At 38.5% G+C, this 16,749-nt stretch overlaps 1 protein-coding gene across 4 annotated transcripts in view; it reads right to left on the bottom strand.

The window, feature by feature from the left end:
• Positions 1-16,749, bottom strand: part of LOC124555563 (carbohydrate sulfotransferase 5-like) — a 641,036-nt gene that overhangs the window by 29,096 nt on the left and 595,191 nt on the right. For all 4 annotated transcript variants that reach the window (XM_047129520.1, XM_047129521.1, XM_047129522.1 and 1 more), the window contains one exon: positions 7,585-7,764. In XM_047129520.1, the coding sequence (XP_046985476.1) occupies positions 7,585-7,764 (180 nt within the window). The remainder of the gene's footprint in view (positions 1-7,584; positions 7,765-16,749) is intronic.

Raw genomic sequence — 16,749 nt, 5'->3', positions numbered from 1 at the left:
GAGAGCCTTCAGATCTGCATGATTTACTATGTAACCAAAAGCAAAGAAGGGAAAGCAGAAAGGTGGAAGGAGTATATAGAGGGTCTATACAGGGGCGATGTTCTTGAGGACAATATTAGCGAAATGGAAGAGGATGTAGATGAAGATGGAATGGGAGATATGATACTGCATGAAGAGTTTGACGGAGCACTGAAAGACCTGAGTCGAAACAAGGCCCCAGGAGTAGACAACATTCCATTAGAACTACTGACAGCCTTGGAAGACCCAGTCCTGACAAAACTCTACCATCTGGTGAGCAAGATTTATGAGACAGGCAAAACACCCTCAGACATCAAGAAGACTATAATAACTCCAATCCCAAAGAAAGCAGGTGTTGACAGATGTGAAAATTACCGAACTATCAGTTTAATAAGTCATAGCTGCAAAATACTAACGCGAATTCTTTACAGACGAATGGAAAAACTGGTAGAAGCCAACCTCGGGAAAGATCAGTTTGGATTCCATAGAAATATTGGAACACGTGAGGCAATACTGACCCTACGACTTATCTTAGAAGCTAGATTAAGGAAAGGCAAACCTATGTTTCTAGCATTTGTAGACTTAGAGAAAGCTTTTGACAATGTTGACTGGAATACTCTCTTTCAAACTGTGAAGGTGGCAGGGGTAAAATACAGGGAGCGAAAGGCTATTTACAATTTGTACAGAAACCAGATGGCAGTTATAAGAGTTGAGGGACATGAAAGGGAAGCAGTGGTTGGGAAGGGAGTGAGACAGGGTTGTAGCCTATCCCTGATGTTATTCAATCTGTATATTGAGCAAGCAGTGAAGGAAACAAAAGAAAAGTTCAGAGTATACATTAAAATACATGGAGAAGAGATAAAAACTTTGAGGTTTGCCAATGACATTGTAATTCTGTCAGAGACAGCAAAGGAGTTGGAAGAGCAGTTGAACGGAATGGACAGTGTCTTGAAAGGAGGGTATAAGATGAACATCAACAAAAGCAAAACGAGGATAATGGAATGTAATCGAATTAAGTCAGGTGATGCTGAGGGAATTAGATTAGGAAATGAGACACTTGAAGCAGTAAAGGAGTTTTGCTATTTGGGGAGCAAAATAACTGATGATGGTCACAGTAAAGAGGATATAAAATGTAGACTGGCAGTGGCAAGGAAAGCGTTTCTGAAGAAGAAACATTTGTTAACATCGAGTATAGATTTAAATGTCAGGAAGTCGTTTCTGAAAGTATTTGTGTGGAGTGTAGCCATGTATGGAAGTGAAACATGGACAATAAATAGTTTGGACAAGAAGAGAATAGAAGCTTTCGAGATGTGGTGCTACAGAAGAATGCTGAAGATTAGATGGGTAGATCACATAACTAATGAGGAGGTATTGAATAGAATTGGGGAGGAGAGAAGTTTGTGGCACAACTTGACTAGAAGAAGGGATCGATTGGTAGGACATGTTCTGAGGCATCAAGGGATCACCAATTTAGTATTGGAGGGCAGCGTGGAGGGTAAAAATCGCAGAGGGAGACCAAGAGATGTATACACTAAGCAGATTCAGAAGGATGTAGGTTGCAGTAGGTACTGGGAGATGAAGAAGCTTGCACAGGATAGACTATCATGGAGAGCTGCATCAAACCAGACTCAGGACTGAAGACCACAACAACAACACAAAATTTAACAGATTCCTTTTAGTCATCATGTAGATGACCTCACACTTATCATTGGTTAGAGTCAATTGCCACTTTTTGCACCATACAGACATCTTGTCTAAATAATTATACAGCTGGTTTTGATCATCTCATGACTTTAAAAGATGGTAAATCTGCAAACCATCTAACAGGGATGTTCAGACTATCTTCTACATCATTTATATAAATCAGGACCAGAAAAAGGCCTTTCTTGGGGAATGCTATCTTTAAATTCTGTTTTACTTGATGACTCCATAGCCACACAGTTTGATAAGAAGTTGCTTGTGAGGGCTGGTGTCAAAAACTTAATGGAATTTTAAAAACATGGAATCAGTTTGATACCAAATGTCAACAGCACTCATTACTTCATGTCAATAAGCAACTAACCATGTTTCACAAGAACAATATTTTCTGAAACTGTGCTGGCTGTTTCTCATTAAACTACTTTCTTCAGGGTAATTCATAGTGTTTAAACATAGTATTTGTTCCAAAATCCTACTGCAAATCACCATCAGTGACATGGGTCTGGAATTCAGTGGATTACTTCTATTTCCTTTCTTGAATATTGTTGTGACCTGTACAAATTTCCAGTCTTTATATACAGATCTTTTGATGAACAAGCTGTTGTATATGTATATTGTATCAGCATACTCTTAAACGAACTGAAGCCTTGCATTTACTATGTGATTTAAGCTCCTTCACTACACCCAAGATATCTACTTCTAAGTTAGTCATATTGGCAGCTGTTCTTGATTTGAATTCTGGAATATTTACTTCATCTTCTTTGGTGAAGGAATTTTGTAAAACTGTGTTTAGTAACTCTGCTTTAGTGGCACTGCCATTGGTAATATTACCATTGCTATCGCACAGTGAAGATTTTGATTGTCTCTTGCCAGTGGTGTACTTTACATACAGCCATTATATCTTTGGATTTTCTGCCAGATTTCTAGTCAGAGTTTTGTTGCAGAAACTGTTAAAAGCATCTGGCATTGAAGTTCATGCTAAGTTTCAAGATTCAGTGAAACATCACCAATCTTGGAGACTCTGCATTCATTTAAGTGTGGCATGCTTTTTTTGTTACTTCTGCACCAGAGTTCTGACCTGTTTTGTGTATCACGGGGGATTGGTACAAACGCTTATTAATTTATTTGGTATGTATCTCTCAACTGTCTTCAATATTATTAAAGTTAAAGATTAAAGTTGTTTCTGCTTAACAACTTCTTCTTTCCTACAGAAGAATACTTGAACAGAAATAAGCAATTAATACTTATTTATGATAACAAGTGTGTGTGCAACTTTTGTTCAATTGACACATCCCACATCATAAACCTTACTGCAAATATTGTCTGTAGGATACATAACTAAGAATGAAATTAACTAAACAACCTTCTGTGTCTATCTAGTGTAATTCCCTAGGTGAACTCAGCACTGGTTTTCGAAGCAGACACAGAGTGAGGTGACTCAGTGGTTAGCACACTAGACTGACATTTGAGACAATGGTGGTTCAAATTCCCGGCTGATCACCCAGTTTTCGTTTTCCAAGATTTCCCTCAATTGCTTAAGGCAGATGCTGGGATGGTTCCTTTGAAAGGGCAAGACTGATTTCCTTCCTCGCCCTTACCTAATCTGTGCTAGTCCTCCATCTATAATGACCTCACTGTTGATGTGACATTAAACACTAACCTTCCACATTCTTTCTTTGAAACAAACACACTTCTATTTTTCAAAAATTCTCTCTCTTTTACATATAAAGGAACTCCTTGCTTTGACTGTCTTACATTCATTCAAAAGTTTATTCTTAACATTAATTCTACATTTAGATCTATACCTACTTCTGTACTCTGCAAATTACCTTGCTGTATGTGATAAAGGGTACTTTTTGCTTTGCATACTACTTTCATGTCACCCCTTTCCTGTTACAACGCAAATAGTTTGTGGGAAGAACGATTGCTGGTAAGCCTCCATATCGGCTTGAATCTCCCTAATTTTCTCCTTGTGGTCTTCTCACGAGATATATGTAAGAGGGAGAAATAGATTTTTTTATTCTTGTACAAACACGCACTCTCGGGGCTTTAACAATTAACTGCACTACGATGCAGAATGCCTTTCTTGAAGCACCTGCCACTAGAGTTAGCTGATCATCTCTGTCACACTTTCATGCTTGCTACATGAACCTGTAATGAAACGTGCTGCTCGTCTTTGGATCATCTCAATTTCCTCTATCAGTCCTATCTGGTACAGATCCTATACTCATGAGCAATATGCAAATATTGTTTGAACAAATGTTTTGTAATTTATTCCCTTCAGTGATGGACTACATTTCCTGAGGATTCTGGTACCTTCTTTTCTGACAGTTAATTTTATGAGGTCATTACATTTCAAATCTACTCTTAAATATTTTATGGAAGTAACTACTTCCAGTGATTGTTCTGCAAGAGTGTAATTGCATAATAAAAGGTCTTCTGTCCATGTATTCATAATACATTTCATTTGTTTATGTTGAGGGTCAATTGCAACTCCGTCCGCAGCTCGTGGTTGTGCGGTAGCGTTCTTGCTTCCCACGCCCGGGTTTCCAGGTTCGATTCCTGGTGGGGTCAGTGATTTTCTCTGCCTCGTGATGACTGGGTGTTGTGTGATGTCCTTAGGTTAGTTAGGTTTAAGTAGTTGACCATAGATGTTAAGTCCCATAGTGCTCAGAGCCATTTGAACCATTTGAATTGCAACTCCCTGCACCATGCATTGATCCTCTGCAGGTCTTCCTGCATTTCACAACAATTTTCTAGCATTGCGACTTTCCCATATATGATGGCATCATACATGAAAAGCCTTCGGGAACTGTCAACATTATCTACTAAGTCATTTATATATATTGTGAAAATTAATGGTTCTATAACACTCCCCTGGGGCACACCCAAAGTTATTTCTATGTCTGAAGACTTCTCTCTGTTCAGAACAACATGCTGTGTTCTGTTTTCTAGAAACTCTTCAACCCAATCACACAGTTTGTCCGATATTCTGTACACTTGCATTCTGTTCATTAGGCAGCAGTGCCAAACTGTATCAAATGCATTCTGGAAGTCAAGGAGCATGGTATCTACCTGGGTGCTTGTATCTGCTGCTTTCTGGGTCTCACAGATGAACATAGAAAGCTGGTTTCAGACAATCATTGTTTTTTGAACCCATGTTGGATTGTAAAGAGGACTTTTTGGCTTCTAGAAATGTAATAATACCTGAACATAAAAAATATGTTATAAAATTCTACAACTGACCGACATCAGAGATATAGGCTTTGTGCACCTGGTCTTGAAAATGGGATTGACCTGTGCTTTGTTCTAATCATCAGGAACACTTCACTCTTCCACAGATCAATGGTACACTGCTGCAAGAAGAAGGGTGAGTTTTTCACATACTCTACCTATAATTCTATTGGTATCCCATCAGATCCAGTGCCCTTTCCCATCAGATCCAGTGTCCTTCCTTCTGTTGAGTGATTTCAGTTGCTTTTCTATCCCATAATCACTTATTTCAATATTGGCCATTTTTTCATTTGTGTGACAATTTAAAGGTGTTCAGTGTGATCTTCCTCTGTGAACCACACTGGGAAAAAGACTTTTAGTATTTTGGTATTTTTGGTGTCATCCACAGTTTAAGTGCTATTATGGTCACAGAGACTCTTGACAGATGGCTTTGATCTGTTTACCGAGTTAAAATAAGACCAGAACATCCTATTATTATCTGTCAAGTTGGTAGACATAATTGTACTTTCAAATTTGTTGAATGGTTCATGCCTGGCTCTCCTTACACTAATTTTGGCTTCAATTAATTTTTGTTATCTGTAAAGCTTTGGCTAAGTTTAAATTGGCAGTGAAGGTCTCTCTGCTATCACAACAGTTTTCTAATATGGCTGTCAAACCACAGTCAGCCTTTCCATCCCTCTCAACTTTTCTCTGCACATACCTGCCTGCAGTCTACTGCATTATGCTCTTGAATTTTGTCCATTGATATTCAACATTGATAGTGTTGGAGATGAATTTCTTGTGCTGACTGCTCAGGTAATCTGAAATCCATTTCTTGTCACTCTTGCTAAGCAGAAAGATCTTCCTGCCCTTCGTTGTATTCCTACTTACAGCTGTACTCAGTGATGTTTTAATGGCCATAAGATCACTGATTCCCTGTTCTATGCTGAATTGAAAGGTTTGGGTCTTTTTGTCTCCAACAAGTCTAAGATGTTATCTTCATAATATTTTTCTCTGGTTAATTGCTCAAGGTAATTTTTGGGCAAAGCACTTAGAACAATTTCACGCGGTTTTCTGTCCCTACTATCATACCTCATCACTTCATTTCTCAGTCTATAGATGGCAAGTTAAAATCTCCACCTGGAATAAGGAAATTGATGCAAAATATTCTCCTAATGTCCCCTCAACTATTCTGCTATGGCTGCTGCTGAGGCAGGGGTTCGATAAAAGCATCCATTGACCACGTTTGATCCACCTTTAACACTCGCCCCCACGCAAATTATTTTTCTCTGGTTATTTGCGCTAATCTCACTAGATGTTATTGTATTTTTATGGCTATAAAAATGCCTCCACCACCAGCCTTAAACCTATCTCTGCGATATACCGGGTGATCAAAAAGTCAGTATAAATTTGAAAACTGAATAAATCATGGAATAATGTAGATAGACAGGTACAAATTGACACACATACTTGCAATGACATGGGGTTTTATTAGGACAAAAAAAAAAAATACAAAAGTTCAAAAAATGTCCGACAGATGGCGCTTCCTCTGATCAGAATAGCAATAATTAGCATAACAAAGTAAGACAAAGCAAAGATGATGTTCTTTACTCGAAATGCTCAATATGCCCACCATCATTCCTCAACAATAGCTGTAGTCGAGGAATAATGTTGTGAACAGCACTGTAAAGCATGTCCGGAGTTGTGGTGAGGCATTGTCATTGGATGATGTCTTTCAGCATCCCTAGAGATGTCGGTCGATTACGATACACTTGCGACTTCAGGTAACCCCAAAGCCAATAATCACACGGACTGAGGTCTGGGGACCTGGGAGGCTAAGCACGATGAAAGTGGTGGCTGAGCACATGATCATCACCAAAAGACGCACACAAGAGATCTTTCACGTGTCTAGCAATATGGGGTGGTTCTAATAAAACCCCATTTCATTCCAAGCATGTGCGTCAATTTTTACCTCTCTATCTACATTACTCCATGGTTTATTAAGTTTTCAAATTTATTCTGACTATTTGATCACCCGGTACATTCCAATTGTAAATCAGAACTTAATTGCTACTGACATCTGGTTCCAGCCATTTTTTTTAAATCCCTGGACCTATGTTATCATTGTTACTGTTTACAGGCGAGATTAGTTCCAGGACCTTTCCATAGACGCTCTTTCATTTAACTAATACTATATTAACATTTTCTTTCTCCAGTCTTCTGTCACAAATGTTATTCTGCCTGGACTCAGAAGGTATCTTATCAGGCCTGTGGTGGGATGTGTCTATCCTAAAAGACCTATATTTGCATGCCAACATACTCCGCTACCCTATTTCATCTTGTTTCCTTTCAATCTGTTGGTAGGAAACACACTTACAGTCTTTGTTGCACTGAATATGAATTTTTAGTATGTATCTATTCATTCAAAATATTTTTTACTTTGTTAAATACTTTTATGCATTGCGAGACACAACAATATTTCATAAACATGAACCTTGAAACACAAAAATAGCTAAATAACTGTGCATTACAACTTTAAATCAACTACTTACAAAACACTTCTACAGAGAATGCCATTAAATAGGAATTGGCATGTTGTGGAAATCTGAGTTTATAAGCATGTCAGTATACTGATAAACTAAAAAAAGGACAAACCTGAAATGATTGGGATATTTTACAGCAAACTCCTTAGCAGATTCATAATCAGCAACGAGATCACTGCACAGAATCCTGGGTTCACTACAGTCAGGACTTCCCGGACACCATGAGCGATGCTTACGAGACTGCAAAGTGCCACGAGGATCACGCACCAGCAGCAAAACTCGTACATTCAGACTTAAAAGCACAAAGAAGTGGCAATTAATTTCCTCTCTGGTACAGTAAAGAAAAGTTAAGGAAACAATGTGATTACAGGTTTATCTGATCAATGAGAGAGAAAAATTTTCATTAAAGCATTGGAAGCATCTTATAGACAACTGGTTATTTAAACTGCAACACCATGAAGGATAGAAAATAATAAAATTTCATTCATTGTGTGTATACATTGTGGTAGGAAGAATGCATGATTAATTTTTTTAGGTACAAAATTTAGTACACACTTCAGCCACATCTAGCAGCCACAAACAGCTCCAACTCAGCTAAGCATTGAGTCAAACTGAGCTTGGATGACACATACAGGTCTCTTCAATTCTGGCCCACTTCAGTTTTATGCAAGAGTTGATCACTCATATAGGCTTTTGAATTGTGGTATGTCGGTCTTTTGCCAGCCCATTAGCATATGTTTTCAATGTATAAAGGACAAGTAGAATTTGCTGGCCAGGGCAGCAGACACACACACAGTGTATTAAGATTGTCACGACAGTGTGGGCATAATGCAGTTCTGTGTTATTTTATTGAAAGATAAACCTTGAAATTAGGCAACAGCCACTGGCCTTAACTCTTCATAAATGTAACACCTGTCTCAAAATTAGTGGCTGTGTGAACCAGAGGTGATTGTGCTGTGTAACCAATGACATCCTCTAGCATCAGTTCAGGTGCTGGTCTCATGTGACAATGATGAACACAATCTGGCAATGTTTGTTCTCCTTGGAGCCTCCGCACAAGGATATGTCCACTGTGATGCTGCAAACAAATCTGGGACTCGTATGAAATATGATGTGAAGCCACTCATGTATCCAGTGATGTCATCGGCTGCACCAATGTTGTGTATCTCTCCCTGCTGCTGCGTGAATGGAAGCCGCAACAACGGTTGCCATGCTAGCACTCTGTGGTGCTCCAGAAGTCAAGAACACTTGTCCTTCCGCAAACAAGCTTACTTCCTGACAAAAGATATCCGACATGACTGTATGATTTTGCACAGCCAGGCAATCAATATGTCTGCCCTCTCAAGTATTAGCTGTGTATGGCCATTGAACGCCTGCATGACATTAACTATGGGTGCATCGACATTGTATCAGGATGAGCCAAGGGATTCCAATTGACATGAATGGCAATTTACAAGAATGATGACCATGGCTGCTGTTGAATTCTGGCATGTGCTAGTTGACATTTCTCATTTTATATGAGGCATAAAATGATATTCTCACAAACAAACAACTTTCAAATGCGATTTTGGAATGAGAAATGTGCTATGTAACCTTTTCTTACATACAAAACATAAATGGTGTAATTGCAATATATTTTGTGCAGTTGTGCTGGAATGGCAATCATTTGCATATACAGGCACAGTAGTACACTTCATGCCAATCTGATGTTTGTTGCATGCCGTCTTCACAGTGTTGCAGTTTTAATGGCCAGCAAAGTATATTCCTATTGACACATAACTCACATGTCTACAGCTAAACCATAGAATTATTGTTAAATCTCTTTCTTTAAATACAGAAATAAATTTAGTGCCATAATTGTATGGATTTTTGCTACATACAGGCACATATTAACAGACAAAGTGAGGAGTTAGAACACTCAAATCTTTTGTCTGCAAGTTCATAAATGAGAGCAACATAGACTAATTAATTAGTTTTGCTTTAAAAAATGGTGACACTGATATTTGTACACAAACACATACTTCAGTAAACCATACGAATCTTTTTCAGCTCTTGACTAATCAATATACAATCCATGTAATTGCAATGAAACTTTGGCGAGTTGTTGAGCACCTATGTACTTAGTTTTCCGAACTGGTGCAACCATTTTAACAACAGGTGCTCTGTGTCATTTCAACAATAAAATTTTAGCAAGTTTTTGTGTGTAGGCCCACAACAACTTCTGACTTAGTACATGCAGCTTACAACAGGTGGTGTGTCAGCCATTTTAACAAATGTGTATATTTCATATTGTTTAGCAGTTGTTCTTGTGTTGTCAGTGTATGAGTGTGCATGCATGGCATAACTGAATTGAATGAAATGCAAACAGCTACATTTCAGTTTGTGTGTGACATAACATGTGGGGCTGATCATGAAACTCCAATAGTCAGTCAACATAACATAACAGATATCACATGCATTTTATTTTCTTTGTCCAGATGATTTTGTATTAGTCATCACAAATTATTATTTTTACTGTAAAATCAATTGTGGCAGCCACATAAAAAGTGAATGGCTGACCTACATCTAAAGCCTGAGAGAGAAAGACATCAAGAGCTTCAGTAACAGGAAAGCAACCGGAAGCAAGACTGGAAACATTTAGAGTATGCAATGCTGAAGTCCATTTGTCTGAAAGAAACAAGCAATGTGATGAAATACTGGAAACTGCTCGAGGAACACTGCATGCTGATTTACATCTTGGTGTGTTCCATTATTATGCTAACTATGACTGCGGTCTTCATCCAGTGTGATTACTGGAAAAAATGGAATAAATTGTGTGTGCCCTGCAGTGCTCCCAAATTTAAGACTGAAAAACCAGTACTGTGCTCCATGGTTGGGAAATTGGAGCTGCCAGAATCACATTCACTACCCAAATCATTATCAATGTTGGTATCATGTGACACAAACCAATTGAAACATTTCTTGCCGAGCATACACAAGTAAAATTCATGTTTCTAAATGACATCATTTGGTGCAACAAATATCATGCATGAGAATTACATGACAAAATTCAAGGTGCAAGGACAAATTTTTCACCATCAATGATCACTACCACCATTCACAAATTTCTTCAAATTTATTTCACTGATGAGCAAATAAAGCAACATCATTGATTCAATACTGGCACTAAACAAGGAACTGCTGCTACCTTAAAAACTTTATATGCTGAACACAATAAATTAATTCAGTTTTTCAGAACTGCAGTTGAGTAAACACTAGCTGATGATAACAATATTGTAATTAGAGCTGACAAAACACACAACAGGCAACATGAAAGATAGTTCAATGTACCAACATTTGATGAAGTGGCAGTCATTTCAGTTGGTGAAGAATTTAACTCACGTGGTACAATTCTTCATCACAGAAAGGATGATGTTCAGAAAGTTTCAGAAACTCATCACTCATATGTGGATTCCAGTATCCAATTTTATTTTGGCAAGGAGAAGATATCATTTCATCATCAAATTGAGGAATCAACAAATAGACAAGGGAACAAATAAGAAAGACAGAAGTATGAATTATTATTCATACTGATTGATGATTTCATGAAAACACAGAAAATCATATTTAGAAATGTTGATAGTTGTTTCATCAATAGATTAGCTATATGTATGCAAAAATCAAAACCCAACAACTCATTTACATTCAATTAAATCAAACTAAGTTGTTCTCTAAACAGGGCATTCATTTAAGTGATGCAGTTGTTAATGATGGCAAAGTGAATCCAGGTGAATTGGGAAAAATCGTCATACTACTGGCCATTTTTACAGGGAGTCCATGGCTCATGAATGACTATGCATGCAGTGCAATGACATATGTTCATGCATACAGCCACCCAGATTAGATTATTTCATTCACATAAAATCATATGTGGGCTGATATAGAAGTACTTTTGTTAACTGGACAATCGTCTTCAGATGGTCATGATATTTACACATTTTTATTCAAACAAAAATTGAAATCTTTAATTAATTTAATTGTCAAGCCTCATGTTTTTGAAGAGATACACTTTAGTATGTATTCCACTGAATGACCAAAAAAAGAAAAAAAAAAGGGGGATGGCCACATGCACACATTTTGATCTGGTTGATCAAAAAAGTCACACCACATCAAACTGATCAAGTCATCTCAGCAGAAATGCAAGATGTTAACACTAATGCTGACTTATTTGAAGTCATCACCAATAACATGATTCATGATCCACATGGCTTACTCAACAACAATTCACCATGCACATCTGTTGGGAAATGCATGAAGTGATACCCAAGAGACTTACTTGATGAGACTAATAATACAAATTGGTTGCACTGTTCCTGTCATACGATCAACTCCGCATGCTCGATGGAATTTCCAGAAAGCCGACTGGATGAAGTTTTCAACGGAACTGGATAAGACCATTCGATGGACACCTCCATCACATAATAACTATCAATGCTTCATTAGTGCAGTAACAGCAACAGCTAAAAAGTGTATGCCAAGAGGATACCGAAAAGAATATGTTCCAGGATGGAATAAGGAAAGTGAAACACTATACCAATACTTCCAGCAAAGTGGTGACCCAGGGATAACTACGGAACTATTGTCCAGCTTGGACATGTCTCGAAGGCAGAAATGGGCAGAAACAGTCAAAACTATGGACTTTACCCACTCGAGCAGGAAAGCATGGAGTCTTCTGAGAAAACTGGGAGGAAGTGCACCAGCATGCAGAAAAAATTCCAAAGTAACACCAGACCAAATTGCTTCCCACATCATTACTACCTCAAGAGTACCTCCTGACAAGAAACATACAAGACATATCAGACGACAGCTTCGTGACCTGAAAAAGAAGGCATCTCCCTCATCTGAGTATACCCATCCCTTCACAGTTTCAGACATTGACTCTGGACTGAAGGACCACAAACCTCTTAAGGCAACTGGATTCGATGGTATCCATCCAGAATTCCTTATCCATATGGGAGGAAAAGCTAAGAAATGGCTGGCAGAATTCTTCATTGACATCTTGCTGACTGGTCAACTTCCATCTGAGTTTAAAAAGGTGAAGATAATATCTGTTCTGAAACCTGTCAAACCCAGCAACAAGGTAGAAAACTATCGCCCCATTTCCCTACTCAGCTGCAACTACAAGCTTTTTGAAAGGCTAATATATAACAGAATAAGTAGCGCTATCTTAGAGAATGTTCCAGTTGATCAGGCAGGCTTCAGACCAGGGCACAGCTGCTGCGACCAAGTATTGTCTCTCACATCCTTCATAGAGTCAGGATACCAAATGAAGCAGGAAACATCTGTGGCATTTGTTGATCTAACTGCCGCCTTCGACACTGTGTGGAGGGAAGGCCTTATCCACAAATTTCTCCACATCATACCCTGCAGAACAATGGCTCGACTGATTAACAGCATGCTAAGTGATCGGAAGTTCCAGGTAATCAATGGAAGCAACATAAGTAAGGAGAGGAAGCTGAACAACGGATTGCCTCAAGGATCAGTTCTCTCACCCTTACTGTTCAACCTATATCTATCTGATCTACCTGACACTTCGTCCAGAAAATACTGCTATGCCGATGGCCTGGCTCTAGCCGTCAAACACCAGGAAATGAAGACAACAGAAGAGATTTTAGCCAATGACCTGTCTGCATTAGACAATTACTTCAAAATCTGGAGACTCCAACCCAGTGTGAGTAAAACAGAAGTGTGTTGCTTCCATCTAAATAACCAGTTGGCGAACGTAAAACTGGAAGTAAGTTTCAAAGGCAGAATTCTTCGTCACAATTGGAACCCAAAATATCTCGGTGTCATCCTGGATCGTACACTATGCTTCAAACAACACCTTCTTAACTTAGCTCAAAAGCCGAGGACTCAAAACAACATCCTCCATAAGCTATGCGGAACTACTTGGGGATCTTCAGCAACCACCCTGCGAACTTCAGCTCTGGGCTTGGTATACTCAAGTGCTGATTATTGTGCACCTGTTTGGATGAATAGTCATCATACAAGGCTTGTTGATACCCAGCTGAATACGACAATGCGCATAATATGTGACACAATCAGATCTACTCCAGTTTATTGGCTTCCACTGTTAACCGGTATAATGCCTCCTGATCTACGCAGATGTACTGCCCTTATGAGAGAATTCCACAATATCTCCAGGAATTCTTACCTACCCGTGCATAGCGACCTGCCACTTTTAAATTGCAAGAGACTGAAATCACGTCATCCAAATCTGTGCGATGCTGCTGACATGGTTGCTAAGAATTTCAAACCTCTTGAAGAATGGAAAGGTCGGTGGGAAGCAGTGACAGATGTGCACCTGCATAACATCTTCTCAGGTGCTAAAGTTCCAAGTGGATTCGACTTACCACCAAGACCTGGTCTACTCTCAACAGAATCTGTACCAGCCATGGGCGATGCAGGGATGCTCTCTTTAAGTGGAAGAAGCTGCCTGATCCAGCTTGTGACTGCGGGGCTCCATACCAGACTGTTCACCACATTGTCAGTGAGTGCAGGATTCGAGCCTATCACGGCGCCAAAGAGGACTTCCTGCTAGCAACTACAGATGCAGTGCACTGGATTGAAGGACTGGATATTCAGTTGTTTGTTGTGTGTCAATATGTACATATGTATATGTAATTTCATGATAGGTCTGTATTAGCCATATGCTAAATAAAATATCAGTGACATTGCTGTATATCCTCTGTACCAGTGATGGTCAACTGAAGATGGTGGCAAATTCATCATTTTAAAAGTACAGAGCAATGATGCTGAAGTCAGTAACCACTGAGTTGTACCATAGTGACAGGTGCTCTTGAAAGTGTACATAGTACACATCAGTGTCAAGTATTGCAGTTTGGTGACATTGATCAAATACATTTGCAAATATGTTAATAAAGGACGTAATACGGCAATTTTGGAGTGATAAATTCAATTGTCTGTCTCAATGAAACTTATTGCTACTAACTGCCACACTACATTAGTAGCAATGGTGCAGTATAGGGCATTTTATCATTTCCAATCCATGCACAATATCCAACAGCTGTTTATGGGCCGAGCACCTTGATAATAGACAGATTTTTGCTTCACTACAGAAAACGCACATGCAATGGCATTGTCACCACCTCCAAGACTGTTAACTGCACTGTTCTCACTGTGTGAATATGACAGCATAAGATGCTACTTCATCCTGAAGTGTGAACATACAACACACGGAATGCACCAGCGAACAAGTTTCAATATTACAAACAAGGTAAAGCAGTCACAGAGCAACTCAATTATATTTGACCATCATATTAAGCCATCTGTATGCTATTCACGCAAACAATGCAGAATGCTACAACTTGCAATTACTATTAATCAACATATGTAGACCAACACTGAGAAGAACTGAGACCAGTAAACAATCAAGAATGTCTCACTTATAACGAAGCTTGCCAAGAAGTGAATGTCTGAGAAATGATGCAGAGTGGGACACTTCAGTCACTGATGCATGAAAAACAGCTGAACCACAACAAATATGCACATCATCTGCAATCATATTGAAAATGTGCTTCCCATTCATCTTTGAGAAAAATGCAAAGACTACATGAGTAAAGACATCTTACATTGTTTCCCTCTATGAATAAGAATCTGGACACTCAATTCATAAGAAATATATATAATGTGGCATTGGTTTGAATTAAGTAAACTGGCAATTGCTAACACAGCCCTTGTACATTTGGGAATGGCCATGCTGAATTGATCTGAAAATGGCCTTTTCAATTGTGGTTTACTATCAGAAACACACTTTGATGCTGATGAATAGGGTACAATCGTTAAAATGAAACTTTCAAAATTGGCTCCAAAACAATGCCTAGCATATGACAGAATTATGGATGAAATTAAAAGCCAAAATTGCAGGTTGTATTTCCTAGATGTGCCAGGAAGCACAGGCCAAAGTTATCTTATTTCACTTATTTTGGAAACCATATGCTTATGAAAAAATATTGCACTGGCAATTGCATTATCTGAAATTGCAGCAATTCTGGATGATGGCCTAACAGTGCATTCAGCACTGAAATTGGAAATGAATATGAAAATCAATGAGACACCAACACAAAACATCAACAAAAATTCTGAAACAGGTTGAGTACTCCAATCAACTCACTACAAAGAACAAATGTACTGTGGTGTGCAAGAAAGCAGTGGAAGTGCTTCATCATGCACTCAAAGGCATGAGAGGAAATGAATGGCTCTTCAGTTGTGCATTCATTTTATTTTCTGGTAATTTTCAACAAACTACTCTAGCAGTCATACTGCATTCAGCAGCCACTGATGAAGCTACTGCATGTCTCACATAACCTGTTTTATATGGTTACACAGAAAAAATTGACTTTGAAGACCAATATACATGTATGACTACAACATGATGCATCTGCTGATTGTTTTGTAAAGCATACACGGTTTATTCACAAAATTTTCCAAATATCACACTGAATTTAAAAAAAAATCATGAGTGGCTCACTGTATGTGATATATTAGAGGCTAAAAACAATGGCAACACTGCCATCAAGCTCAATATTCACAATGAGATACCAAGCAAAGTGACAACATATTAGCCCATTAATACTGTAATGAATCAAAACTAAGTTGTTACTTATCCAACTGAATTCTTGAATTCACTTTATTTGTAAGGGGTGTCACCATCTATTTTAATATTAAAAACTGACATCATTTCTGTGAACCATAAATCCACAACTTTGCAATGGTACCAAGTTTTCAGAGGGAAAGGTGATGAAAAATATCATCAAAACTACACTTTTAAGTGAAAAATTTGCAGGAGTAAATGTACTGGTGCCATGTATCTCAATAATTTTGACAGGCAAGCCTTTTGAATTCAGGTGCAGTTCCTGGGGTGACTCACATCTGCAGTGACTGTCAAGAAAGCACAGGGCCAATTGCTATGAGTGTTTGGACTAAATCTGGCAATGCTTCTCACATAGGCATCCGTAGGTGGCCTGTTCACTTGTCAGAAAACCCATCTGATTTATTTTTGTATGCATCAGACAGACATACAAAATTTTTTGTGTACCCAAAAGGCCTTTGACAATCAGAATTTACACACACACACACACACTTTTGTCTTTGACTGGAACTACAACACCTGCTGTGTACTCGCAAGTGGTGTATAAATATCTTACAAATTAAAATTATTATATGAAACATCTGTATGAATTGCCTTTGATAAAAGCAAAGAAGGTGTCTGGTTTTA

Source organism: Schistocerca americana, chromosome X (genome assembly GCF_021461395.2).
Source record: "Schistocerca americana isolate TAMUIC-IGC-003095 chromosome X, iqSchAmer2.1, whole genome shotgun sequence".
NCBI lineage: Eukaryota > Metazoa > Arthropoda > Insecta > Orthoptera > Acrididae > Schistocerca > Schistocerca americana.
The sequence above is the reverse complement of the archived record's forward strand: the minus strand, read 5'-3'. Positions and strand labels throughout refer to the sequence as shown.